Source organism: Clinocottus analis, unplaced genomic scaffold (assembly GCF_023055335.1).
Source record: "Clinocottus analis isolate CAN_PGR_092001 unplaced genomic scaffold, fCliAna1.0.p SCAF_12, whole genome shotgun sequence".
In the NCBI taxonomy this organism is placed as follows: domain Eukaryota; kingdom Metazoa; phylum Chordata; class Actinopteri; order Perciformes; family Cottidae; genus Clinocottus; species Clinocottus analis.
In genome coordinates, this window is record NW_027175843.1 from 1,728,530 (window position 1) to 1,755,280 (window position 26,751).

Genomic DNA, 26,751 nt, shown 5'->3' on the forward strand with positions numbered 1-26,751 from the left:
AAGAAAAAAAAAACAACACACAATGAATTACAAACCTCATTAAACTGAATGAGACGTACACACATTCGCACACTCTCCCCTCAACAAACAGTGACCCCGTGCAGAACAACAAGAGCGCTCTCTTACCCATCAGTTGTGCCGTGCTGTCCGGGTTGTTGTGGGTTTGTGCGAGAGTGAGTATGTGTGTATGTGTGTGTGTGTGTGTGTGTGGCGTACAGTATTTTGAGAGAGAGAAAGTGTGCGTTTGTAGCCGAAGGGGCTTCTCTGAACGGAGCTGTAAAGTCCACTGTGCAGCGCGAGAACACAGCAGACCAAAACCTGGGATTTATGGTAGCGAGAACGGACCTCTCTCTCTCTTTCTCTCTCTCTTTCTCTCTCTCTTTCTCTCTCTCTTCCCTGTCTTTTCACACCCTCCGCGTCTCCCACTCTATCGCTTCTCTGCGTTTGCTCTCACTGATGTTCTTCGCTCTGCCCTCCGGCTGCCTCTCTCTCTCTCTCTCTCTCTCTCTCTCTCTCTCTCTCTCTCTCTCTCTCCCTCCCTCGGCTCCTCTGGTCCCCTCCCACTCTCTCTCTCTCCCGCTAGCTCTCCCTCTAGCTCTCTCGGTGACATCAGAGGGCAGTCTCAGGCATGTTGAGCGTTTTATGGGAGTCTCTCTCCCTCTTCCTCTCCCTCTCTCCCTCTCTCTCCCTCTCTCCCGGACCAGCGGAGAGGCAGAGGGCGTCAGGATGGTGATCACGCTCACATTTCACGAGACAAACTCTGAGCTTTCCATGAAGCACCTCTGCACTTTACACATAAAACATGGACAGAACAGAAGCTCAGTGTTGTTGTTGTGTGTCACTTGTTGCTCACACTCACACACATTTCTGGATGGTCTCCACGTGAAGCCCTCCTACACACCGGCAGCCCGGCAGAACAGACAGTTGTTGCGAGGTTGCTAATGCTGCTAATGCTAATGCTGCTGCTGGTACAGTGCGAGGTGTATTAAAAGAAAAAGGTTGTGCTGTAATAACCTGATATTATATATTATATATATATATATATATATACTGCTGCATTGAAGCAGTTAGATCAAACACTTAAAAGCAAAATAGGATTTGTTTCAAGAAAAATGAGAAACAACATGAATCAGAGCGTGTTGCAGAGACAGAGTGATGGAGGTTTGGAGCGAATGATAAAGACGAGCAATTAGTACTCGGCCATCGAGTTGCATCGGAGGCCGCTGTCGGCAAACGCTCCTCTGGGGAGCGACGCCTGATGTATTGACCAGCAGGACACATTGTCTTGGTGTCGTATCAACGTGGCCGTCAGATGCTCAGCTGATTGGAGCGAATGGTTTTAATCACGCAGACCCAAGAGGCTGCAGAAGTGAGCGGCGGTTCAATTTCACCCCAATGTCCTCTCCAGCGCAGGAGTGACAACCAACGGCGCTTAAAAAGTTGTTTTTCTACTTCTCTCTTCTATGCTAAAAAAAATAAAAATAAAATGAAGACTTTAAATGAAACTTTAAATGATCCAAGCAATCAATAGCGTCTTGATTCACTATAAAACTTTATGGAGCTCGTGTCAGCATAAAACCAGCCGGGCTGATTGGAGTATGTAAATGATGCCGCATTCACACCAAATCAGGCGTTGCGGTGATAAAACGCCAGCGCTCCACTTCCTCTGAATGTGGGCAGTGCTTTAAGCAGCGGAGACAACACGGGATGCTGAAATAAAGGAAAAAAAACAGCAACCTGCAACAAAAATAATCAACATTTAGACAAAAGCAACCCAATCACGCTGCCATGGCTGATGCCGGTAAACACCGCAAGCTCCGTCAGCAATGTTGCCGTTGCCGTTGCCATCGCCGTTGCCGGCCACCGACTCAGTCATCTGCACGCCGAGCGCCACGTGGAGGAAATAGATCGGCTTCCATTTACGGAAATAAGAAACTGCAGAAGCCCGGCAATGTCCACGTGAGCCAAGTTCATGTAAACGCATTGATTTTTGCCCACATCTTATCTCATTCCTGTGCATGTAGAGTAGTTTGTGTGTGTGTGTGTGTGTGTGTGTGTGTGTGTGTGTGTGTGTGTGTGTGTGTGTGTGTGTTTGCAGGAGCTATTTTGGAAGTTGAGCATGGAGCCCAGGAGGTCAGGTTCTGTTTGATCAGACATACACACCCACACATCTGGTTAAGGTTAACGTTGTGCGTTATCAGCTCGTCGCACGGCGTTGACGTCAAAGGCTGAGCTTCATGCGGCCATGACACCGATAGCAGCAAACGCTACCGAACCACAAGAACACACGCACACACACACACACACACACACACACACACACCATTTCATTTTTTAGAACTGGTCACCGATCGGGGAGGGCAGTGACCAGACTGAGACCGAGCAGAAGAGCGCCGCGTGAACTTTGCGGTAAAAATCAATAAATGGACGTCAGGTCAGCTGGAGGGCAACGTGGACAAAGATCAGTGGCGGTGAGCTGGCAGCCCGGCGAAAACAAACACAAAAACACAGTTAGACGCATGTGGGCAGCTTTTGAAAAATGTTTCTTTGGCCAAACAAAAAGGAAGAATCCACCAAACTTGTTGAAGACTGCCAGCAGATATCGGCTCGGGAGGCTGATCATAGAACTGCGTATTACTGCGTTTATGTACGCACGATGCATAAATGTACATTTCCAACAGATATAATGGTTTCAAGACAACAACAAAAGGACCCTGAAAACAACAACACTTGAAAAACACAAAAGATAACGCGGGCGGCTGGGGCGAGCATCCAGGTCTTTACTCACAAAACCTCCATGTACGCACACTGGATTACTAACACAACCAAAACTTGTATTTTGCTTTGTTTGGTGGTAGTCAAGTCTGATATAACCTTACAACCCGCACAAGATTCAAGATGTTTTTACTGTCATAAGCACAGATAACAGGCAGTTATTTTATACAATGAAAAGCTTATTCTGCTCAGTTCTCCTAACAGAGAATTAGAAGGTAAAAAATAAAAAACAAGGCACAAAATATAAAAGACTTAACAATATTGCACATAAAAATGATAATAGTGTTGCTCGTTGTATCTTCATGCACTAAGCATTGCTACAGCATTGCAATTTGTGGGAAATTGGAGGATTTCGGGAGGAAACTCTTGAGGTTTCCGATGGTTCAAATCGTTGAAATCTTGTTTTGAAATCGCCGGCTGCAGCGAACGCAGCGTCCGTGAACGTCCGATCACAAGCTGCTTTCCTTTCCTTTCCAAAGCAAAATTACAAATCAAAAGCTCCGATCATATGTGCGTCGGCGTAATGGACTCAGGTTGTCGCCTTTCCACGTCCACCGCACGACAACCAACACATAACTTTTACAAATGGACAAAAAATCTAGAAAAAAAACCCTCGTGCCGGCACTTGGCATGTGCCAGGGCCTTAATGAGGAAAACAGCACGTATGAAGGAACGCACGTGCACGACACCTGCTGTGCGGGAGAGGTGCGAGACACACACACGCGTGTACGAGGCAACGGATGTGTACGTGGACAGATGTGGGCTCGTGCAGTTATTTGCCGAAGCCTGCGAGGAAAGCAGACAAGGCGATAAGTGAGCATATCCGTGATAAATAGATTGTGTAGCTGTATCTGCATCAGAGTCGGGGCGTGCGCGTTAAATAATGCATGTGGCATAATGATTGCAAGGCATGCTGAAATACACAGTGTGGCAGCCAGGCAGACAGGCCTGATGAATAAGTAATGGACAAGCGTCCGCCTCGTAATGTACACACACACACACACACACACGTGCACGCATGCACACACACGCACACAAACCGTAGCCACAAGCTGGTTCACACTCCGGAGAGAGGAGGAAAAAAATAGAAACTCATATTTTTGTATCCTCTTATGGCTCTTGTCTCCCCCCTCCCATCCCCACACACACACACACACACACACACATCTCCACAGTGACTGGGAGGAGGGGGGGCGCTGCTTTTTTCATCCGCCTCCCCTGAGAACCCTAGACCCGACTCCAAATATGTGAGATACTGTGTCGTTTATTATTGATTCAGGTTATTTATAATACACACTCTCGGCAACCCCCCCCCCCCCCCCCCTCACACACACACACACATCTCTCTCTCTGCCTGGCGTCTCGTTCATTAGTGTCTCTGGGATTCTCAAAATACAGATGCTAAATCTGAAATCTATATTAGTCAGAACTCATTACTCCTGCTAAAATAATACGTTTTTTTTTTTAAATAGTCAAATAAAACCGACAGATTTTTAGCATCGCGGAGGATTTCTACAGACAAGCACGACATGAGAGTCTTCATGTATAAAACAAAAGTGTAAAGAAACTATTACAGCAGCTTGTGCCAAAACCGTGCACTCGCTCTCTCCCTCGCAGATTCTGCCACGTTCCTCGTTAGCCAACGCATCGCGACAGACTTGAGGTTGTGAAAAAATATTTTAGAAGGCCTAACGGATCAGCAGGAGGAGAGCGACCGGAGGCCTTCAGCCGCGTCACCGGCCAGTGTTTCCAGCTGTCATCGGCCTGTTCTCACGTCGCTAACGAATGCTGTATGAGCCTTTGAGAAGAAGAAGAAGAAGAAGAAGAAGAAGAAGAAGAAGAAGAGCAGATGAATTAACAAATGTAATAAAAGGTCTTACAGCATCGCCTAGAACCTGGAGTTACAATACGTAACTGGCGTCCCACTAGGCAGTCGACTCTTTGTTCAGAAGTACAGTCGTCAGTGTTGATCCTTGTATCAATCAGACTAGATGTGTTTTAATGCCGTGATTACAGGAAGGACCTGGACTGGTAAAGAATCATGTTGCCTTCATGTCATCTGGACAAATAAGACCTTCAGGACCTTCTTCTTCAGTTCACTGTCTCACTCCCACCTCGTGCACATCCAACCAACGAGTAAACAGTCCCACTGGTTTAGTCCAAAACAAGTGACAAGTTTACGAACTCATCGACTGATTCAGAGCAGAGCAAACAAACGCTATCCTTCCTTTATCGTGCTCATGCATATAGGCATGACGAAGGAGGAAGAGCAAGCTTTTGCAGCTACACACACACACACACACACCTTTCATTTGACACCACACACACATAAAAGACTTCACACAAGCCTCAGATTCAAGTTTACCTCGCGCTGCCGCTCTCGTCGAGGTGACAAGTGCTACGATAACACCCAGAACAAGAAGGAGCTCCGAGCTGCTCCGAGGAAGACCTGAAAACATCAGAGGCATCAAAACAGCTGCTGAGAACCCAGACGCGGCGAGAAAGGGAGCTCCGTTCATTCATATTTTAAGGCCTCTCCTTTCCGTCTCAATGGTAATGCCTTCTCCGTCTGCGCCGCGTTCGCAGCAGACAGAGAGCCATTAGCCGTCGGCCATGCTAAGCTGAACTTATGGGAGCTGTCGGCTTCCCGCCCTGCTGCCCCGTGCACTTTAAATCACACGGGTCACAAGGAATGCCCCGGTGCACTAAAGCTGGACCCGCAGACTCTGTGAGTCAGGCGCAGATTACAGCGTGCAGCGAGTTAAGCGGCCGGATACAGATGTGAACGGAGGTCCGCATCGCAAAGAGAGATGAGCTCAGTGGAGGTCATTAAAAAGGAAAGAAAGAAGATTCATTTGATTAGAAAAAGGTCTATCTACCTGTTGGGGCTCGTTTACTGGGATCAAAGAGGAGACAATTATATTCTTGATCTCATTTGCTCATGCCCGCGTCTCATCTCAAAGTCTTTTCTTGGAAGAATACCCCACTTAGCAAACGAGTCAGACAACAGAGCCTTGGTCTATTTCTTCTCTTAAAAGACTTTGTGGTAAAGATGCAGCCTGTCGCTGGCGGCCATGTTGTAGCCATTAGGCCGCGGGGGCTCGGCTGTAATGAACTCCCCTCTTTCCCGGACGGGGAAGGGCCGACCTCTCGGTCACGGTGGTGTTGTTGGTCAGAAGCTAGCGAACCCTCTCGCAACGCAAAGAGGGCCCGGACCCTGGAGTGGTCATCCATAATAGATAGCTTCCAGAGGACTGCTTTGGATTCATTTGGTCCTCGGGCTTTTAAAAGCCTTTACAAAACAGACCTCTGCATTAACAAGCGAGTTTAAGAGGAAGTGAAAGGGCAAAGTGTGGCCCGGAGTCTGATGAGCATAATATTCATCAGTACACAGAGGCAGACACTCTGCAAATTAACTAATTGAACAACTTAGGGAAATGCGATGGACGTAGATGTTGTACGGAAATTTCGATGGACATGAAGATCCGTTCCGATCAGTTGATTCACTTGCAAAAAAATGGAGTACTCCTATGCAGAGCTTTATCATTTCAACTTTTGGAAAAGTGCCCTGCTTATTTGCAAAGCGCCTGAACAGTCCGAAGCTGCGAGTCCAACATGGAGGAAGCCGTCACGTCTACTGCGTCGCACTGTCCCATCGGCTCTGGGAGAGGTTAGCACAAATGCATCCGTTTGAATTAACCGTGTTGGGTTGTGATTCGGTTAGCAGCCGAGGGCGAAAAGGGGGTCAGTGTGTTAACAAAGCTTTGAGCCCCGCCCCGTTTCCTGAAGACAAGAGAGTAAAACTGTGACCGGGCACGTAGGGAAGTACCGCATACTGCAAACCAAGAATATTTGGTGTCATATTTAAATCCTCCATGATATTTATGGGGTTGCTTTCCACTTAGCGCCGCGGCTAACATTTGCTAACATTTAACCCATATTGATTACTGACTAAAGCTTGATGGATGAACACAGACAAATTCAGACTAATGACAACATCGTTGGTCTCCATTCTTTGTCTCTCCATCTCTACCATTTGTGAACAACAACAACAACAATCCTTTTCAGCTGACTTATTCAAACAAAAGCTCACTTTCCAGACATCGAGGTCTCAGTAAGACGAGCCTGCCAGTCAACAAAAGCAAAACACACCCGGCCGAATGCAAAATTCATGACATGGTAGCATGGTAAAAATCTTTTCCCTCTCCAACATCCACAGAAACACACACACACACACATACACATGCACGCACACGCACGCACACACACACAGTCCAACCTGCTATAGCTGTCAGGATAATGGCACTGATGCAGACAAAGTAGGTTAAGGCATTGCCTGTTCTGCTGGAAGACAAAAACAAGTCTGGCTCTGAGCGCTCTGCCATACTTTCTTAGACGCGGATGTGATGAGTGTGCATGTGAGTGTGCGCGCGCGCGTGTGTGTGTTTGTGCGCCTGTGTGTCTCTCTTTAACTGGGTTGACATGAAGGCCACAACCTCCGGCTACGTCTGTAGATATAATTAGGCGCTTCAACCAAGTCCAATCTTTCTCTCGGGCATCCAACCTGATCTCACCTCCGCTCTCTGAAAGCTCGAGGTTTTGCTTTTAGCGCTTTAAACCCACAGCGCCGGCATAAGTAACAGAAGGAAATTATTCTGAAACTGAAAGACGGGGGGGGGGGGAGGGAGATGAGACTAAGCTAAATGCGGCAGATTATATTTCAGTTCATCAGAAGTTCAAGGAAGCCGTTGGTGAACCTCCCGTGGGCGATGACTCGACACGGTTGTTAGCGCACGAGCCCGAGTGGCCGCGCAGAAAAGAAGCAGCTGCCCACCGACTCCTGCCTGCACCGAACTGGCAGCGGGAAGGGGAATCCATGCCAGGTCAGGGAGTGTGTGTGTGTGTGTGTCTGTGAAGGGGAGTGTGTGTGAGGAGGGGGGGGGGAGGTTTGGGGGCCCATCTGGGGAGCTGGCACCAGGGCCTGAGGGCCGTGTGGGCTCCCCTGGTGAGCATGTGTGTACAAAACAGGTTGTCTTCCATTAGGAGAGGTGGCAAGCTGAGCAGGTGCTGATGGAGTCTGTTGCTGTTGGGGCGGATGATGAGGTTAGCGCCTTGAATCTCCAGTTAAGACTACAACCGGTGGATGGGATGGTAGATTTCGTCGGGATTATTCATGCTTCTTTCCACCGATGTTGGAATACACAACCCTTTAAAGCTGAAGAGGTGAATGTTTAACTGTGATTAGTCATGTTGGACTGCAGCAAAGAGTACAAGCAGGTGAATGGGAGACTGTCACAGACCAAAGGGTCCCAAATCTTTGTGTCGGGCTTGTTCCTTGACATTAACGGAACGAGCGCACAGATTTACAGCGTCAGGATTAAGGTCAAGCATGCGGTAACACACACACACACACACACACACACACTGGCCTGCAAAAACCCCTCGTTCCAGTGAGCGGGGAGGGAGGCAGCGGGGGTCTGGCCGGCAGACAAGTATCTCTGCGCGGTCATGGTGACCTACAGGCGGGGGTGTCCTCTGGAACACACTCCATCTCCAGCCTCTCATTACTAATCCTGTCCCCTTTCTACGGTTCCCACTCCCTCCTTCTTCTCCTCTTTCTCCTTCTTCACGCGTTCCACCTGTTCTCTCCACACGCGTGCATTTCATTCACTAAATCAAAACAGAGGAACATCCAGAAGAACAGCGGTATAAATCAGAGACATCGCAGTTGTCTTCTCAAAGAAGTGAATGTTCAAACTCTTTCTTTTACAAAGCTCTCCTTTGGGAAATAGTAGCAGGGGAGAAACCCAACATGGAGACGTCGTGCACCATATGAGTTTATGACTCTGGAGGCTCATGACAACAAATTGCAACCCTCCCCTGTACTAGAAAGGTGTGTGTCTAATAAAGTGGCCACTGATTGTGCAGCCCAGCTTAAGATTCAAGCCTGAGCTGTGGAAAAGCAGAGGCCAAGTGAGCACAGAAATAGAAATGGCATGCAGAAAAGAAAGAAATGAGAGAGAAGACGAGAGTTGAGAGCAAAGAGAGGGTTGGCGATGCGCGAGAGAGAGCGAGAGAGAGATAGAGAGCTAAAGGAATGGAGATGCATGGGGAGTGAGAATTAATTTGGCGTCGTCCAAAAATATGTTTCTCTCCACTTTTTGCGACTTCCTTTCCAGAGTTTTGAAATGCTAATGAGTCTGCCGGTATTTGCATAATGTGCCGTTCCTCATCCCTCTGCTTCTGCACAAGAAGGCTCTCTTCTCCCCAAATTGCTGCTCTGCTCCCAAGTCTGTCTATCTCTCTCACGTCTTCACCCCTCCCTCCTCTCCTTCCACCAGCAGCCATTCATTGCATAAAGATACGCTGTTCAGTCAGAAAACAGAAGCCGGCCAACAGGTCTGCCACTTTCTGTGCAAACAGCTCTTTGTCCTTCCTACTCCACTTTCTCGCCGCCTCGCATGCTGTTAAGCCATAATATCAGCGTTGTGCAGACAGAAAGTGGACATGTGCGCAAAGCATTAAAGGCTAAAACATTTTTTTTGTTGTTTTTCTTAAAAGACAACTGTCATGTTTCTTGATGATTACCGACGGTGCGCAGCAGACCCCCGATGAAAGGAGCCTTAACGAAGCCCTTCTGTGAGCCACAAAACCACTTCTGCTCTACATTATCTGTCACTTCTGCTCCCCTCGATTTTCCAAGCCTCTTCTCCCAATTTGTCCCCCCTTCTTCTTCTTCGTCACTTCTCTCACCTTCCCCCCCTTCCCATCCTCCTCCTCCTCCTCCTCCTCCTCCTCCTCCTCACTCCCTGCAGTGTCTGTGCTCTGACAGTTATGTGTGAGTGGAGCGTGGGCTGCTGCTAATTTGTGCAGAGTGGGAGAAAGCTGTTTTGGCTTTGGGAAGAAAAGAGCCTAGTTTAGGCTTTGTGCACGGGTTGGACAGACAGACGCGGCACGCAAACACGCCCGCGCACGCACACACGCGCACACACTTCAACACACCAAAAAATAATTACAAATCAATACACGTCCTTGATTTCCTCCCCCTCTCTCAATGTCACATGCGCATTCGCGAGATCCAAACAGATGCTCAAACCCACATGCACGTCGACGTGTGGACTCTGAAAGGTGCTGCCTTCTGTTCCTCTTGCAGTACCTCCTCTTCCTGCGCACTATTTACTCATCCTGCTTAATATGCACCCAAAGCTGTCTCAAGTGAGTCCAATGCATTGACCAGATCGTTCTTACTGTTGATCCCAGACCCATCAGGCTGCACCACGTCACCCTCGTTACCTTTTCTCGGAGAAAACTTTGCTTTTTTCCGCACATGGATGTGGAAAATACTGAGATTCTGGTGATGTTGCACGCACCTGAGCAGCAGCTGGCTCACGACTTGGAGACTGTGTGAGAGAGTTTGTAAACGTGTGTTTTTCTTTAGGTTTGCTGTTGTTACATATGGCCTCCATTTCACCAATTCACCACGGATGTATTACGTGCAAAAGCTTATTTTAGGGGTGAAATATTCCTTTCAGGTTAATCGAGCCGACTGCCGCTGTTGCCGTCTCACTAGGTTTTGTGTTGAAATGCACTTCACAGCATAGGACAAACACAACACAACACACACACACACACACACACACACACAGGAAGCGGTACTGTTGCTCTTGGCACCCCGTTAATTCATTCTAACAAGTCTCGTCGACGTGTTAATAGAGCATTGTACTGTTCCTATTCCAATAAAATGCTGTTGTCCTTTTTTTGGCAGGCATTTAAACCTTTAGTTTATTATTAGGGCTGTGCCAAACTCAGATGTGTCTAATTTAATTCAGCAGTTCAGTCCAAATGATCTGACAGTGGACGCACACAGTGACCGAGTTTTAACGACGAGCGGTGCAACGGATCATAAAAGTCATGGATCGGATCGACACAAAAGGAAAAAGGGCTCAAATAGGACTTTTAGTGATAACTGATAACATTTGTTTTCCCTCTGATCGTTGATCCATGTTGGCAGACACAGATCCCTTTGTTGTGTGATTACAGTAGCTGGTCCACGAGGCTCCATCCATCCCAAAACATATTAAATATGCTCTAAAGTCAGATCAAAGCATCAAAAATTCAAAATGTTATGCATTTACTTTGTTCATAAAAAACATAAAACATGTAATTGCCCACGCCAACAAGTCAAGGTGCAGCTTACATCCATTTCTGTCCAAAATGTCTCAATTTCCTCATTAAATCCTAATTTCATTGGTGCAAAATTGTCTTTATGTGACTAAGTTTTTATGAACAGAATTTGCTCGTTGCATTTACATGTAAAGGACACACATGTATTGGTACCTTTCAGTTAAGTTTCACTCTCTGACACGTTATCAATATGTCAATATGATTAATATTTGTCCCTCATAAAGGTCTCTGGGCAGCTGTCTACCTTGCTTTTAACACAAAATGGGCTGTACGTGTGTTAGTGTACATGTATTAGGTGTACAATGCGATGCTGTCTGTGCATCGTAGCTTTCAGGAGGAATGCCAAGGTTATTGTTATTATCATCATAAACCAAGTCTAAAATAAGTATTTATATTCTACAACAACAAAAACCTGTGTGCATCAATACAAGTGAAGGTGCCTTTTCTCTACAGTTGTGAAAAGCTGAACTCAAACATTCAACCCTGAAAGGTTTGAATTAAACTAATTAGATAAAGTCCACATACTTCAAAGCCCCTTACACACTATGCTTATGTGTGTGTGTCTCTGTGTGTGTGTGTGTGTGTGTGTGTGTGTGTGTGGTACTGATGCAGTTGCGCGTGTCACCACTGCAGGCAACAGAAACATGCCATTACCAGGCTGAGGGCTCCGGGGCTTGGCCACCATATCGGTGACATCACTGCTGCATCAGCGTTTCCGTCACGCCACATGGGACAGACATGCCGCTCGTGGGTTGACGGCGCGCTGAAGCGGCGCCATCACCTCGCGTTCCTGTCAACAAGAGCGCGAAGTTCCAACTAGACGTCTCGTTTCGCGAAGCGCTTTCTCGTTCTCGTACTCGCAAGAAATTCTAAAAGAGGAGTCGGCGACTGAATAACACATCGCCGTGTTCCTAAAAACAGTGTGCGACGTCAGCCGGTGGGAAAGGATTACACGCTCGGGAGTAAATGATAAGTTTCCTCGGAGAGAGACACTGACGGAGTGTATTCTGGAGCCGCGCGTTAGCCGGCCGAGGCCACCGCGAGATCATCGGATCCCCAGTTTGAGCCTTGTTGATGTTCTGTGATCACAACATGTGGCGCGTCGCACAACAGCAAAGCAAAAGACACAACTGCACTCAGCGCTCAGGGAGTGTGTTTCTGAGGAGGAAGAATGAGACACTGGAAGAGAAATACAGAGAAGACAGAAACCGGGACAGCTGATCCAATCTGTCAAGTGAGACACACACACACACACACACACACACACACACACACACACACACACTTCAACAAACAGCTGGAAAGCTTTTTTTTTAACTATTACTCTTGTGTTTGAACCTCTCTGGGATTTATAGTCTGTCAATATGAACTCTCAACACACGCACACGCGCACACACACACACACACACACACACACACACACCCTACCTAAATGGTTCAGTGCAGCTGATTTGAGAAGTTCCACGGGATGCTCGTTGCTGGTCAAGCCACCTGTAAGAGTAGGAAAGAGAGGGCTCAGGTGTGGTGCTCAGTTTAGGTAAATTAAATCGTTTAAAAATAAATAAATAAATAAATCAGCAGCTGAATATGGAGTCAAACCGTCAACATCTGTCAGGGAGGTGAAGACGACGGTGTGAGGATGAGGAGAAGCCAAGAGGACGAGGGAGGAAACAAGCAAATGGAAAGTGACAGATGTGTACACTAGTAATGTGATATCTCTTTAATGTGGGGAGAGAGAGAGAGAGAGAGAGAGAGAGAGAGAGAGAGAGAGAGAGAGAGAGAGAGAGAGAGAGAGAGAGAGAGAGAGCGAGAGAGAGAGAGAGAGAGAGGAGCAGACAAAGTGCTCACATGATACGAGGCGTCAACTCCACCAAAAGGAGGGGGGGGGGTGTCGTTTAAGTTAATTTTAACGTTAACAGCAGCTTACTGAAAGACATCTATAACTAACAACATGGGATTTAATTAATCTCAACCATCTTTTCTAGTCCCACATTAGTACATTAGAGTATTTGCTGATGAAATTAGACACAGCAGCGACTACAAAATCCCCATAAGTCTGAGTTGAAGACACTAAAAGAAAGTGTTGATCATCATTTCAGACCGCAGACTGTCGGCTGCTGTCATGTGATCCAGTATTCTGACGATGTACTTCAGTGTGAACTGGTTTACAGTACTCCATGTACACAAACACAGTGAATCACGGTGGATCTCACAGGCTTCAGCGACGAAAAGCCGTCTTAGAGAGACAGTTGCTCTCGTCAACAAGTGCAGTGACATGTTGCCGCTGACGAGACGGAGCCGGTGACAAAAAGAGACCCCGTGTTATTCTTCTTTCAACGACAAAATTAGGCAAATTATGATGATATGATACACTGTTTTCATGGCTGGGTCTATTCTGGGATTGGTGCGGTCGCAAAGATACAAGGACAGCTTCAGTGTGAGTGTGTGTGTGTGTGTGTGACCTTAAAGAGCTCGGTTTCCTCGTCCGTCGCCTCGCTTTGTCCTACAAGTTCAACGACACGGGCCGGGCGTTGAAATAAATAGATTATGCGATGAATTGCAGCCTCTGGCCGTGTCCAAAGTGAGCATTGGAGCGGCTTCCTGAGGACACCCTCGCCTGTTGCTGCTCTATTATTCTAACTTCTATTATTCCAGCTGTTGCTTAAAAAAAAAAAGATAACGGTGTGTGATGTTTTAGTCCTGATGTATTCATCTAAGAAAATACATCCTTCGTCTGCAGTTTCATGAACAGATGACGCGTTTAAAAAGAAATGTAAAAAGAAAATGAAGTTTCCAGGATGAATTCCTAGCAGCGCTTTGTGCAACATCGGTGTTCATCTAATAAAACTAAATCACCAAGGAATCTAATCACGTTGAATTGGGAGCCGAGAGGCCGAGTTAACACCTTTCAAACTCAAAGCTGCAAGCCAGCCGGTCAGAGTCGGGTTTTTTTTTTTTTTATATTTCACATCCAAAGTGATAAGTGCAGCCAACACAATAAAACATATCAATGTCCTCATCCTCTCCGACTGCACTGTACACACACAGCAGACTATTATTAGCCCGCCGGTCTGAATTGCAAGCGGGCCGCTAACATGAACCTCGCAGCGTTTCCCAGGATACCATCGTGCAGCAAACTGTGGCTTTTTGTGCGACGCTGCCAGGCGGCAGACAGTCTTTGGCTCTGGTTTCATCAACCACCGGCCTCGTGCCCCGCCGGCTCCTTTTGCCGGGGAGGCTCCTCGCTGCCCCGCCGCCGCCGCTGCTCTGATGGACCGGCTGGGAGGAAAAAAACATCAGGACCATCCTGAAGATTGGCAGATGGTGCGGATGGCCGGGTCAGAGATCCAGGAATTATCGGCGCTTTCACGAAGCAGACTTTTTTTTGGGGGGGTCTTACAGTGATATACACCTGGTGGTGAAATCATTAATCAGGACATTTACTTTACTAACTGCATATCCAAGTAAAGAATGAGCGAAGCGCTACCTTTTTAAAGAGCTCATGGTTATCAATACACAGGAGGCCAACATGACGTCTTCATGGCTTTACCCCACCAGGATGTCTTGATATTAACCTCGGCGTGCTCTGATAGCAATGAAATTGCACGTTCTTTCTTTCAGACAGAGACATACAGATTCCCCGGTCTCACGGCTATCAGGAGACACGGCGAGTGTGTGTGTGTAATATTAAACAGTCTGAATATAACCGTGAAACAGTCACTGATTAAGAGTAAATAGAGTTTTTCTTCCAACAGTGTGCGCTAAACAAGCTATTGGAGTCCAAAGCAGACGAGCTGCCTCCTCAAAAAGACGTCCACAGTTTCAAAAAAGAAGCTACGACTGCGAGCGTCTCTGTGCGAACCGCCATCGCCAACCAGTGCGAAGTGGGGGGGGGGGGGGGGGGAAGTTAGCGTTGCAGAAAGGAAAATGTGAGCGCAGACCATGTGCTGTGTCACACATGAACGAGCAGCAGCACATGACATACCCACAACACCGTGGATTTTTTTTTGTTTTTCTGGGTTGCTAGGTTGCTATTTTCAGCCCAAGCAGACGGCTCCATGATTAATACATGACGGAGGGAGGGGGCCGAATTAAACATTCATATCTTACACACACACACAGAGAAAACGCACATTCTGGAGTTTGGCGTTCTGGGCAAAAGCCCCGCTCGCTGTTGTTTCCATCCAATCAACTATTAATAAACAGGAGACGCCGACCTACCGAACAGATTTGTATCTGAGGACTGAGATCTGGGGCTGAGGCGATCTCCAAAAGAAAAGAAGAGGTTTTGTGATGACAGAGTATTACATGATGGCTCACTGTGCGAGCGTGTGTGTGTGTGTGTGTGTGTGTGTGTGTAGGATGGCAGTGGCAGATGGCAGAAAGACGACACCAGAGCTCGATAGGCGAGAGACGGGCCAAGCGCAGGGAGAGTTGAAAGTGGGAGCGAGTGTTTTGCATCTTCCCTCCGTTGAACTTAATAATGGCCGCCACCCGTATCCTTCCATTCACGAACGCCATTCGCAAGCGCTCGCGATGATAGCGGAGAACAATAGACAAAGAGAGAAGAAAAAGGGGTGAGGGAACAAACTGAGTTGTAGATGTGTGTGTGTGTGTGTACGTCTGTGTGATTAAAGCCTGTGTTTATCTGCATGTGTACAGGAAACACATCTCATGGAAAGCGGGCGGGTTTATAGGTCGCCCCAACCGTGACGGAGCAGACCTCCGACCGCCTGGAGAGGAAGACCGGTCAAGAGCGCTCTGCCCGAACACGCGGCGAGGAGGGAAAACCTCCATGGAAACCACAACAAACAAATATGCAGAGAGAGATAGAGAAGGGCAAGGAGCAGCGTCCTTTTAAACACCGCGTTGCTATTATGAATACTAGCACGACACCTTAAGAACCTTAAGAGTTTTGTCCACACACTTAAGCTTGAATGGCCCTCGGTGAACAACTCCAGTGGGCTAGTTGAAGAGCGTGTGGACCAGTAGCATCCAAGAGCTTCAGGTACAGGTAATAGTTCACGTGAACAAATCCCAGACGTGGAATTTCAGGTCTATGTTTCAACCAAAACAAGAACTCTGAGGACGTCACTTGTGTGTCTGAGAAGCTGAAAAGGGTATTTTTCAGTATAAATGTTATGCCATTTCATCGACTTAATAATTAATCAATTCAGCTGAAACATAATATTATTATATTCACTGAATTCTGTAGCTTAATCTGGCACTTTAACATATCCAGTTATGTTATTGGTGAGAAGCCTCGGCTATGGATAACGGTCCATTGGTTAATCAATGCACTGCAACTGGACCTTGGTGATGGGACCACTGGTCTGGTTTCCCGGCCTCGCTCCTGATCCACTGTCCTGGATGAGGGAGCCTGCGTGCACACTGTGTGCATGCAGCCTCTCATCTGCCTGTGAATCGCCCTCATGTCCGGTCTGAACAAGGCTCCCATCCATCCCGTCTCAACCGCGTCGCCGCCGTCGTCTCAGGGTTCGATCGAACAGCCGTCCTCTCTGCAGCAACGACAATTATCAGCCGTGGCGGCGTCGGATGAAGTTCAAGTGAGACGAGGCCGCTCGTTCCGCGCTGCGACCTTTTAGCTCGCTCGTACTGCTGCAGGCCGGTGAGATGAGAGAGAGAGGCGTGAAATGACACACACTTTTAGCAAAGCAAACCACTACAGGGACTTAATAATGTCATCGGGTGTTTTCTTGACACCATTTAGAACATATTTGTTGTGCATCGCAGACGCAGAGATATGTATATTATGTAATATAGCAATGACCTGCAGGGTGTTATTGAGAGTGTGGAGGAGTGTATCGCACAGCGGACACTGTTACTATAAGAGTCATGTGGACGCTGATGGACACTTTGATGCGTTGACCTTGGTGATCCTTGACATATGCATGCCTCTCAGCAGCAGTTAAGCTTACGCTATCTCCACATCTCTGTGGGATTATACGCACTGGTAAAAAGTACACGCATGCCTCCAAGCCCAGGTAAGGATGTGTTTTTTTTTTCTAGCGGTGTGGACAGACTTCTGTGTGGACAGACATACGTGATCACCACATGGAAAAAGGAAGAGACGGAGTGCCAAGTCACCGACGTCTGGCAAGAGGACAAGTTGGCTCGGAGGCTCGCAGGAAGCAGGAGCTCCTGCTCGAGTGGACACACACCCGGTGCACAACGCTGAGGAGAATCCCTCCGTGATGCAAGAGGAAATACAGGTTCAATTAAATACAAAACACCGGGCATGAAGTCATGAACACAGTCATTTGTGCACACGGTGTTGTGAGTGTACACACGCTGCTCCTAATGGCGTCTTGACTTCTAGTCACCACGAGAGTTTTGCCTCGTCCACCTGTCCGGTCCTCTACGACGACAGTCTGGTGTATTCTGAGCCCTCGATGCCGGCCTCAGAGCGCCGCCGCCCTCCACCGTGCCAACTATGCCATCCTGTCTGCCGAAGCTTCACCAAAACTGCCCTTCTGCTCGAACCAAACTCGGAGCCAGGCCGGGCGCGCGCCAGCCGCGCCAACCTGCCACCGCCGACCTGCCACCGCCGCCGAGAGACGACCTGCGGCGAGGCCGGCGGACGAGGGGAACCGCTCCAACACTTCCTACTGTTTAATTTCGTTTCATTACTGTTCTGTTTATTTATATTACTTAATTTGTTAATCTGTATTTACTTGTGAGCAGTGCTGCTGTAAGGGACTAATAAAGGATTATCTTATCTTATCTTCTGATGGTTTTCTAACTTTTTCTTTTGCTCAGATTTGAATCTGTGTGCAGGATTGAACTCAGCACCGCCCTGCTGAAAACCACTTGTTGGTGTTGCGGCCATGTTTACCAACGACTCAGCACTTCCTCTGGGCTTTTTGAACCTACAAGACGAACCACAGCCTGAGACTTTATTTTTACTGCTGGACCCATTTGGATTCATGCGCCCGTGTGTGTGTGTGTCTGTGTTTCATGTACATGTGTGTATAGGACTCAGTACGTATGAAGAGGACAAAGACAAATGTGGGTGCTTGTTGTTTACATTCGTGCAGTTTATCACGTGGTATTCATAATTCAGAAACACATCATAGATAAACCATCATGTGGGGTGGAAAAAAAATGTAATTAAAAAAACAAAATGCCCTCTTTCAAGTCAATTAAATAACTAAAATCATTTAAATTCAACTGAGATTAGCTACGGTACATATAACCAAGCCTGGCTCACATTACTGTAACACTTCAGTTGCATTTTAGAAGCAAATGAGAAAAATAAACCATGAATCAGAACATTTTGTGACGTATATACAAACGTGAAAAACAAAAGATATTGTCACACTTGTGACAGGGTTTCATGGTGTCGATTATAATCCATCGCTCACCGAGCATCACCAAACTGTAACTTTTCAGAAAGAGAGGCATGTGGTCCGGCAGCAGGCCGGCACCAAGAGACCAGAGGGAGACAGAAGATCCCTGTGATACCAAAGACGAGTGTGTGTGTGTGTGTGTGTGTGTACTAAAAGCAACATGGACATCTGTAGAGGAGTGGAGGGGTCACTGAGTAGAGAGAAGGGTCTTTCTGTGAGTGAGAGCGTTAAACATGTGGACATCACATGGAAGATTTCACTTACTGGTTACGCAATAGGTCACAAATACTGTAATAGTACACGCAACAAATTAACGTCACTCAGGCGTAGTACAGTGTCTGTACTGTGCGTGTGTGTGTGTGTGTGCTACACAGTAAAGAGGCCGCTACTTCTTTGGTATCAGAGCTGAATAGTAGCCGCCTCCCTCAGATTTCAGAACGCCCGTGCCGCTGGCGTCAAGTTGCACCGAAATTTCAGCAAACAACAAACCAAAGTTGTCGATGAACATGCCAATCAAAACGCCCGACGCGGTCGCCATCCGTCTTCGCATTCGGGTTTGCAGAGGGAGAAGGGGGAGGAGTCACGACGGCGTGACCAACTCAATGCTTGGGGGTCGAGCTCCAGAAAGCGCTTTACACGGACTGGACGGGACGAGCTCGTTCCATCGGCAGGCCGTGAACCGCTGGGGTTAATTACGCCTTTTGTGTCTTTAAACGTCTGTTCTCACCGGCGCCGTGTTCGCCGTGTGCGTCGGGGGCCTGGAATGGAAAATGGGTGCGATTTCCCTGGCGTGTTCGGTCACGTCGGGTCCTGTTAGGCGTGTGTGTTGCTGCAGCCAACGGCTCCGAGGATCCCGGTGCACATGGAGGCCTGTGATTAGTTTGTCTCGCTCTCTTTGTGAGCGCGGGAGCGTGGGTGAACAGCAAAGACAAAAGCTGGAGCACGTCAACGCTTCTTTAAGAGCTGTGCTGTAACAAAGCAGTACATTTTTTTCATTACGTTTTTTAAAAGCTGCAAAGATTCACGTTGTGGCCACTAGGGGTCTGAAGGACCGCCAAAAAAGTGTATTTGAGCGTTGTGGTCATGCTACGGTTTGGTGTTGGACAGGTGTTGGATGTTGTTGGGTTCATGGAAACAAAAGCCACGTGTCGTGGCGTTCATGGGAGCAGCTGAGACTCAAGCAAAATGCCTGCGTGACGGTGGGGAAACCGTTTTTAGTTCACCAGCTGATGGCCTCCATCTTCTCGTGTGCCCGGCTTTGTTTTGTTTCCACCGTCTCTCTTCCCATCAGCCGGGACGTGTCCAATCAGTAGCCGGCCCCGCGCTAATAAAATGCATCCAGAGGGAGGAAGAAAAGGCTTCAAAGGCATTCCTCCAGTTGATATGGGAGCCTCTGCAAATCCCCAGGTGCCCTCCTGTCTCCATTTTCAGCACAAATACTCCCTGTGTGCTTGTGAGTGTGCATGTGTGTGTGTGTGCAACCTCCTCACACCTCGCCATCACACTCCTTACTGCTAAATAAACTTGCTTTCAGCCAATCTTTTCACTAAAGCGACATATTTTGAAAAAGAAAATGACTTTGGAGATTCTGTGTTCTAATTTGCAGTTATCACTTTACAACTTTTTACCCAAATTTCTAGACTGGACTGACCTTCAGAAGTGTTAAGATTTCTAAACCCACAGTAGTGTTCACTTTCAGGACTTTCGGTTGTGTTTCTACACAAATTGCAATCTTAATGTCAGTTTTCTAGTATAAAAAGTTGTATTTTTGCCTTCCACAATCTGTCCCATTGGCAGTGAATACAAATCATACCAACCAGAGACAGCACCTGTATCACAGCATCCCATTGACTGGTGGATAATAAGCGGTATTTATCACAGGTGTATTATCCAAGCATACAAATCTCCACGTTGTCCGCAGCTTATTTAAAAGTGCCCCTTCACTCAAAACAGTGTTCTTCACTGTGATCCCTGAGGTTCACCGTGCAGAACGATGCATGTGCAGACTGGTTGTGGGAACATAAACTCATGATTACAATGTTTATTCGCTTTAAACCTCCACTGTGCATACATTGAGAAGGCAATTACCTTTGCAGGCATCTGGTGTGCAGAAGTTAAAAGTCTGACATATTTACTTTTTCGTAGATTCTGGACTGCATCGATTGAACAACTATTGATATTTTAAAAGATCCGTCTCACTTCCCCTCCACCCTAATAGATTTGTTCTCATCTTCTCTGTCAGTCAAACCAGTCATATGATTCCTTAAGATCTCAACAGTGTCATATCATTGAAACTATAAAGCAAGAGGAAATACATGACACAAATATTGTTTTAGGGAAAGGTGAGCCAAGACGATGAAGTAAGCCCAATTAGTTGAGTCCAGTTTTAAAGTGTTGTGAAAACAAGGCGATGTGTACCAGTCAGGAAGTGCTCGTACATTCCTGGAAGGAGGAATAACAGCACAGCAGCTGGTCAGCAGAAATAATCCAAACACATCAGCCCGACTGAACACAAGGAATAAATCCTGCACGAGCGGGCACATAGGTGTCAGTTAACGGATTCTTTAATTATCGACCACGTTTGGGCTGGAAGAGGACGGGAGGAAGCAGAAATAAAGTGGGTTGAAAGGAAGGAGGAGAAATAATAGGGCTGGCTAAAGTGGAAGAACAGAGAGAATTAATACTGAAAGGTATAGCATGATCTTTAAAACAAACACACACCTTTTAAAAATATAAATATGAACCAGTTTTTTTTTAAATACAATACAGCCGGCGCATTCCCCCGTAATTAGGAAGGAATGTCTTACATGTGGCTCACTCTGACGTCAATCCTGTACCTTCCCACAGCTTTGCTTTCTCTTCCCCGGCGCTGTGAGTGTTTAGCGTTAGGCCTTCTCTGGCAACGCTCCTGGACTCGGGTGCGAGGGGAGGGTTTCGGGGAGGGTGGGGTTTCTCTGCTTGTTTGAAGAGCAAGCGAGGATGAACACGGCAACGCTCAGCTCAAGTTTCTCTTCAGGCCTCCGAGTGCGTGTGTGTGTGTGTCTTTGTGTATGTGCACACTACCGTTGAAAAGTTTGGGGTCAACCAGACACATGTTCAGTTTCTTCTCAAAGTCTCTCATGGAATATCCTTCATGTCTAAGAACAAGAACAGACGGGAGAGTTTCACATGAAACTTCTCTTTTTCTGGCCGTTTTGAGAGTTTAATGAACCCACAAATACCAGTTGGCCCCTTTTGGTGCGAAGGAGCTCTTCTCTGACTTCCCTCTGGATGGCTGCGCCCCATTACCTCGTCTCTATGAGGCTAAGTAAATGCTCAAGGCATTGGGTGGAGGCCAGGCTCTGGTTCAAGGACACATTGACATGCGCTGGACACCAACACAGCTGACCCCACGTACCCAACCGCCCGGTCCGTCTCCCGCCTCATCTTACGTATCCAAGACCGTGTAGATGCTTGAACTCAGTGACTCCCGTGTGTGATAATGACTCGCTGTCCTGCAGGAAAAGCATCCAACACCGGGCCGTACAGTGAGCGGATGGCGGTCCTTTGGCAGCGCTCGGTCGGAGCTCTGCGTCAACGAGATAAAACTCTCTTAGCGACATTATACGCAGCAACCATCTGCTTTGTGCTGTGATCCGTGCGGCTGCTGAAACGAGAGCTGAAAGGCAATCAGTTTGGTGTGCGTGTGTGTGCGCGCGTGTGTGTGTGTGTGCGCCTGTGTGGTTGAGGCCTGCGTTCACCAGCATGTCACATAAACCAGACCAGGGGGATTATCTGTCATAATACCGACTCAATCAGGATTTAGCGAGAGTTTACAGTGGGATTTACGAACAATCTGATGCCGAGTGGATTGTGCCGCCATTGTGATTATTATTATTATTATTTTATTATCATCATCGTCCATCATAGTGGGCTCTGTGATTTGAGTCCCGTTTGCACAAGCGTCCAAAAACGGACACAAAACTTAGAACCACACGGCTGGAAACACACAACGTTTTGTCCCTGAAACGACGACACACACGAGGATCATTTGTACACGTTCCACTTGAACGCAGCGCCGCTGCCGTTCAGCATCACGCAGACCACGACTACTGAAGAATGTTTGCAACAGCGTTCAAACTCCCACCCACAAAAATGGCTTAAAGTCTCGTAAAACAAATCCGTCCAAGCTACACGTGTCGAATATTTTTCGACCGTTACCGAGGAGGGCGAGAAAGCACCAATATGTCCTCTTTTCTCCTCCCTGAGAAGCAGAACGTTCTTGTATCCATCCCCGCTCTCGCTCTCCCGAATGTCCATGGGAACATGCCAACTGTGGGGATACTTGCTTTGGGCTTAGTTTATTTGTTTTTCCCCCCTCTCTGCGTGCCCGCTGCTAGTTTGCTTGAGCTCCTTCGTTGAGCCCCGTGTGTGGATTCATAGTTCCCATGCCATCTGATGTCAACAAGCTCCTTCAGCAACACTAATCCACTCCAGAAAACTCCCCCAGATCAGTCAGCGGTGGCAGCCATTTGAAGGGGAGCCAAGTTTCACACAACGTGGTGTTTAAACCAGGAACAAAAAGAAAGAGAATCAGCTCATAAAACAATGTTACCGTCTGACCCCGGCACCGTTTATGGATGTTTTTGAAAGCAGAAACAAAAGTGAATGGAGGTGATATGTGTCAAATCATGGGCGAGCATGAAAAGAGCAATGCAGTGTCAGCAGTCCAGGGAAGAGTGATGATTAAAGCCTATTTTGGCTCATACTTACTCAAAACTGTGATTTGTGAGGATGTAAATGTCATCTTGATGCTCCTTCAGTTAGAACATGGATCTCTTCCGACTATTGATTTAATAATAAAACATTATATATTCTTTCCACAATTTCCACAACAACGTTTTAACTTCTGAACGTGTGATTTACTTCATGAAGGGACGTTGTGTTGGCGCTCGACCCCGCGCTGTGGACGCTTCCTCCGCTCAGACAACTTAACCAGAAAGCGCTCAAGGTCAACGACTTCCCTCCTCTCCGCTAGTAAGCGGTCCATTAGTCGGCTCATCTTTCCTTAAACCGCCGAGATACTCGGGGAGGCAGAGGTGGGAGGGCCGGGCCGAGATGACAGAACTGTCAACACGGGCCTCTGACAGGGAAGAGCACTGCCATTACTTTCATGTGAGAGGATGGGTTAATTATAAGATTTGGTTTCTAATATGGAGCCTGTCAGAGGAAGTGCAGAGCTTAGAACCGGTAATTAGACATAAATCGTTTGACTGAAGCAAATATAGGGATGTGTGTGTGTGTGTGTGTGTGTGTGGGGGGGGGGGTGTAGGAAGGGGGGGGGGTAAGATCAGACTCTGTCTGTGTGAGGGGAGAACGTATCATCAAGCTGCAAGCGCTCCAGGTCTGAACACCAGATTGGTTTATTTTGGGGTGGGGCTCAAATTTAGATCACTGTATAGTTTTAAAGCATGAACGGTAACATACACATATATATATATATATATATATATATATAATATATATATATATATATATATATATATATATTATATATATATATATATATTATATATATATATATATATATATATATATATATATATTATATATATATATATATATATTATATATATATATATATATTATATATATATATATATATATATTATATATATATATATATATTATATATATATATATATATATATATATATATATATTATATATATATATATATATTATATATATATATATATATTATATATATATATATATATATATATATATATATATATATATATATATATATATAATACGTGCAACCATCTCAAAAGACAATGTAAACCCTCTAAATGTTGTCTATCTTATTGTTATGATGCATGTGATTATTTGCACACAAAAAAACTCCAATTTATAATCAATAGTCAACTAAATATTGTATATTATTTAAAATATAGAGATTTTTTTTTAAATACTTGGCATTAGTAGTTTAATAATGTATTATAAGCTACTTAGAGCTGGTGTTGTGAAGTTAATCCGGTCATCATTCACTTTGTGATGTCTATTTTAAATTTTTATATATATATTGTAGTTTCTAACCATAATCTGGCCGGATATTCATACCACAGTGAATTTTGAATACTGGCTGGTAACAATATGCTCTATCGATGTACTTTGGACCGTGTCAATATTACTATTCAAACATCATCATATGATAGTTGTGTTTTACACCTTTAAAGTCTCTTGACAGTGAACCTAAGCACATCCACAGCGAGGCTAGTGTTTCTGTGCTGTGGCTCTGTGTCACACTTGGACTGTCTGTTGCCATTTCTTCACCTCTGTTGATCGCTCTCCACTTCCTGTGATCCATTTTATTACTATACAAACACTTTTTCCCCCAAACACATCCAGTTCTTACTCACCGCTATCACTGACATTTTTACCGATACAGACCACTTAACAGGATTCCTTCTTTCGGGAGGAAAAAACCCAACATAGTAATAGGAGCCATGTAATTGCGCTTTCTAAAGTTTTCACGCGCCGGCCTCGTGAAACACTGCTGAAGGCCTCGCTGAGCAGCCGAGCGTTTTTAAGTGGCTGAGATGACAGCGGGATGACACACCGGCAATGAAATGTCAGGATGTGAGTCATGCTAATGAAGCGTCGGCTGAATAAAAAGGTAGAATGAACCCCTTCTGGAACGCTCTCCCACTAACTGATGTATTAACAGTGTGACTAAACGCGCTACAATTACGGCCTTTGACTGCTGGATACTAAAATCGCCATTTCATGAAGTGTCGGCCGTGGCAGCGCCGCCATTCACACGAAAGGGAGAAAGGGAATAAGGGCCTGTGACGGTGCTGGACCCGGACAACTATACAGGGACCATAACCGCGTCCACCAACACACACACACACACACACACACAGTCATTTGCTCGCTATGATTGGCTCAGTCCCTACACCAATTTTCTCCCTCTAATTACAATTAAAAAAGTCACGCTTGTTTTCATGCAGCATAGCAGAGCTGAGAATGGCTCGCTTGTTTATTGTGGCGCCGTTGACAAAAGGGCCTTCAATAACAGGGGGGCCTATGTCCGGCCTGATCTTTGCCAGTGGAGATAGAGGCTCGTCTCTCTCTTCTCCGGGCCAGAATATTAGCGGATTGGCTCCACATGCCATCTAGGAGCTAAAAGGTTCTTGGTTCAAAACCCACAACATGAAGTGCTCTCTGTTTTGGGCCCCGAACAAATCTATTTCCCTGCGGACCACCTCGACGAGTCACGTCAAACTGACTCAACGCTTAAATTGGCTCCTCATATTTTGGATTGCATTTTAAGTCCCAGCATGCCCCATTCTGACAATCTTTTGGCATAAAATACGTAATATTTTTCCGTTTTTTAACCAAACGACAGTGTTTTTTGACTGAAACTCCTTCCTAACAGGTCAAGTCTTTGTTTTATAGTGATTGTTGTTGCAGATTCTGATTCTTTAGGTCCTAATCTTTCCAAAAAGGTGTCTTATTGACGCTCCAGGAGGCATTTTTTGGGGGGAATCTGGCGCATATCATGCTGGATGTTCATAGTTACCATTAAAATATCTCTCAAAAGTGATTTTTTTTGGGAAGATATATATTTTTTTTGCCACGACTTTGCTGAACAAATACATATAATAAACACAAGTATTGGAATTAATTTGGGGTTCCTACGACGACTCAAACACAGGGGAAAGGAGGTCTGGAGACAACATTGGTTCCACAGTTTTCAACGGCTTCACAAACCCACGAAGAGGTACGTTAACGTTAAAACAGAGCAACCTTATTGACTCGATGGGCAACTCATCCCTGACCGCTGCCAGCCTCTTCCGTGAAGTGTATTTACACGTGCACACATCCCTGCTAATATAAATGCCTGGGCTGTAAACCGGTTATGGTTTCCATGTACTTTGCTTGAAGTTTTCTGAAGCAAATATAGGTGTGTATTTTTATTTAACACTGACTCAACCATTTATTTTTAACCTTACATGGAAACGAGACTAAGGCCCTGTTCAGGCCTGTCGTTAACATGCACTCACACACCATTAGGTGTACATATAGGCCTATTTTACTAGTGGAATGAGTTACGTATTGGGAATAGCTCTCTCTGTAGGCGACAGTGATGTCAACCTGCTGATGGCAGGAGATGAGAGGCCAGGCATCACCAAAAGCAGGCTTGATTCTCGGGTGGATATGAATGTCTGCATGGGTTTTAAATCCAATATTTGACAAGATATTTTAATGGTTGGTGGCCGCACCAACTCCCCGCTATTTGGCCTGTGACCCCTCAGCCAATCATTACCTCTTCTGCCTCCTGCAGTGTCATCAGGCGGCTTTGCACAGACCAACGCCGACTCATCTGATGACAATCGCAGCACTCCAAACCTCCGCGGTTAATTTACTGTGT

The 26,751-nt window shown here is 46.3% G+C and overlaps 1 protein-coding gene across 4 annotated transcripts in view; it reads right to left on the reverse strand.

Annotated features, from left to right (window-relative positions):
• Positions 1-26,751, reverse strand: part of hdac4 (histone deacetylase 4) — an 89,821-nt gene that overhangs the window by 51,398 nt on the left and 11,672 nt on the right. For 2 of the 4 annotated variants that reach the window (XM_068572291.1, XM_068572290.1), the window contains exon 2: positions 12,388-12,450. The exons of 1 other annotated variant lie outside the window; for it this stretch is intronic. In XM_068572291.1, the coding sequence (XP_068428392.1) occupies positions 12,388-12,450 (63 nt within the window). Of the gene's footprint in view, positions 1-126; positions 477-12,387; positions 12,451-26,751 lie in introns of those variants that run through there. One more of the 4 variants, XM_068572294.1, reaches the window with a different exon arrangement.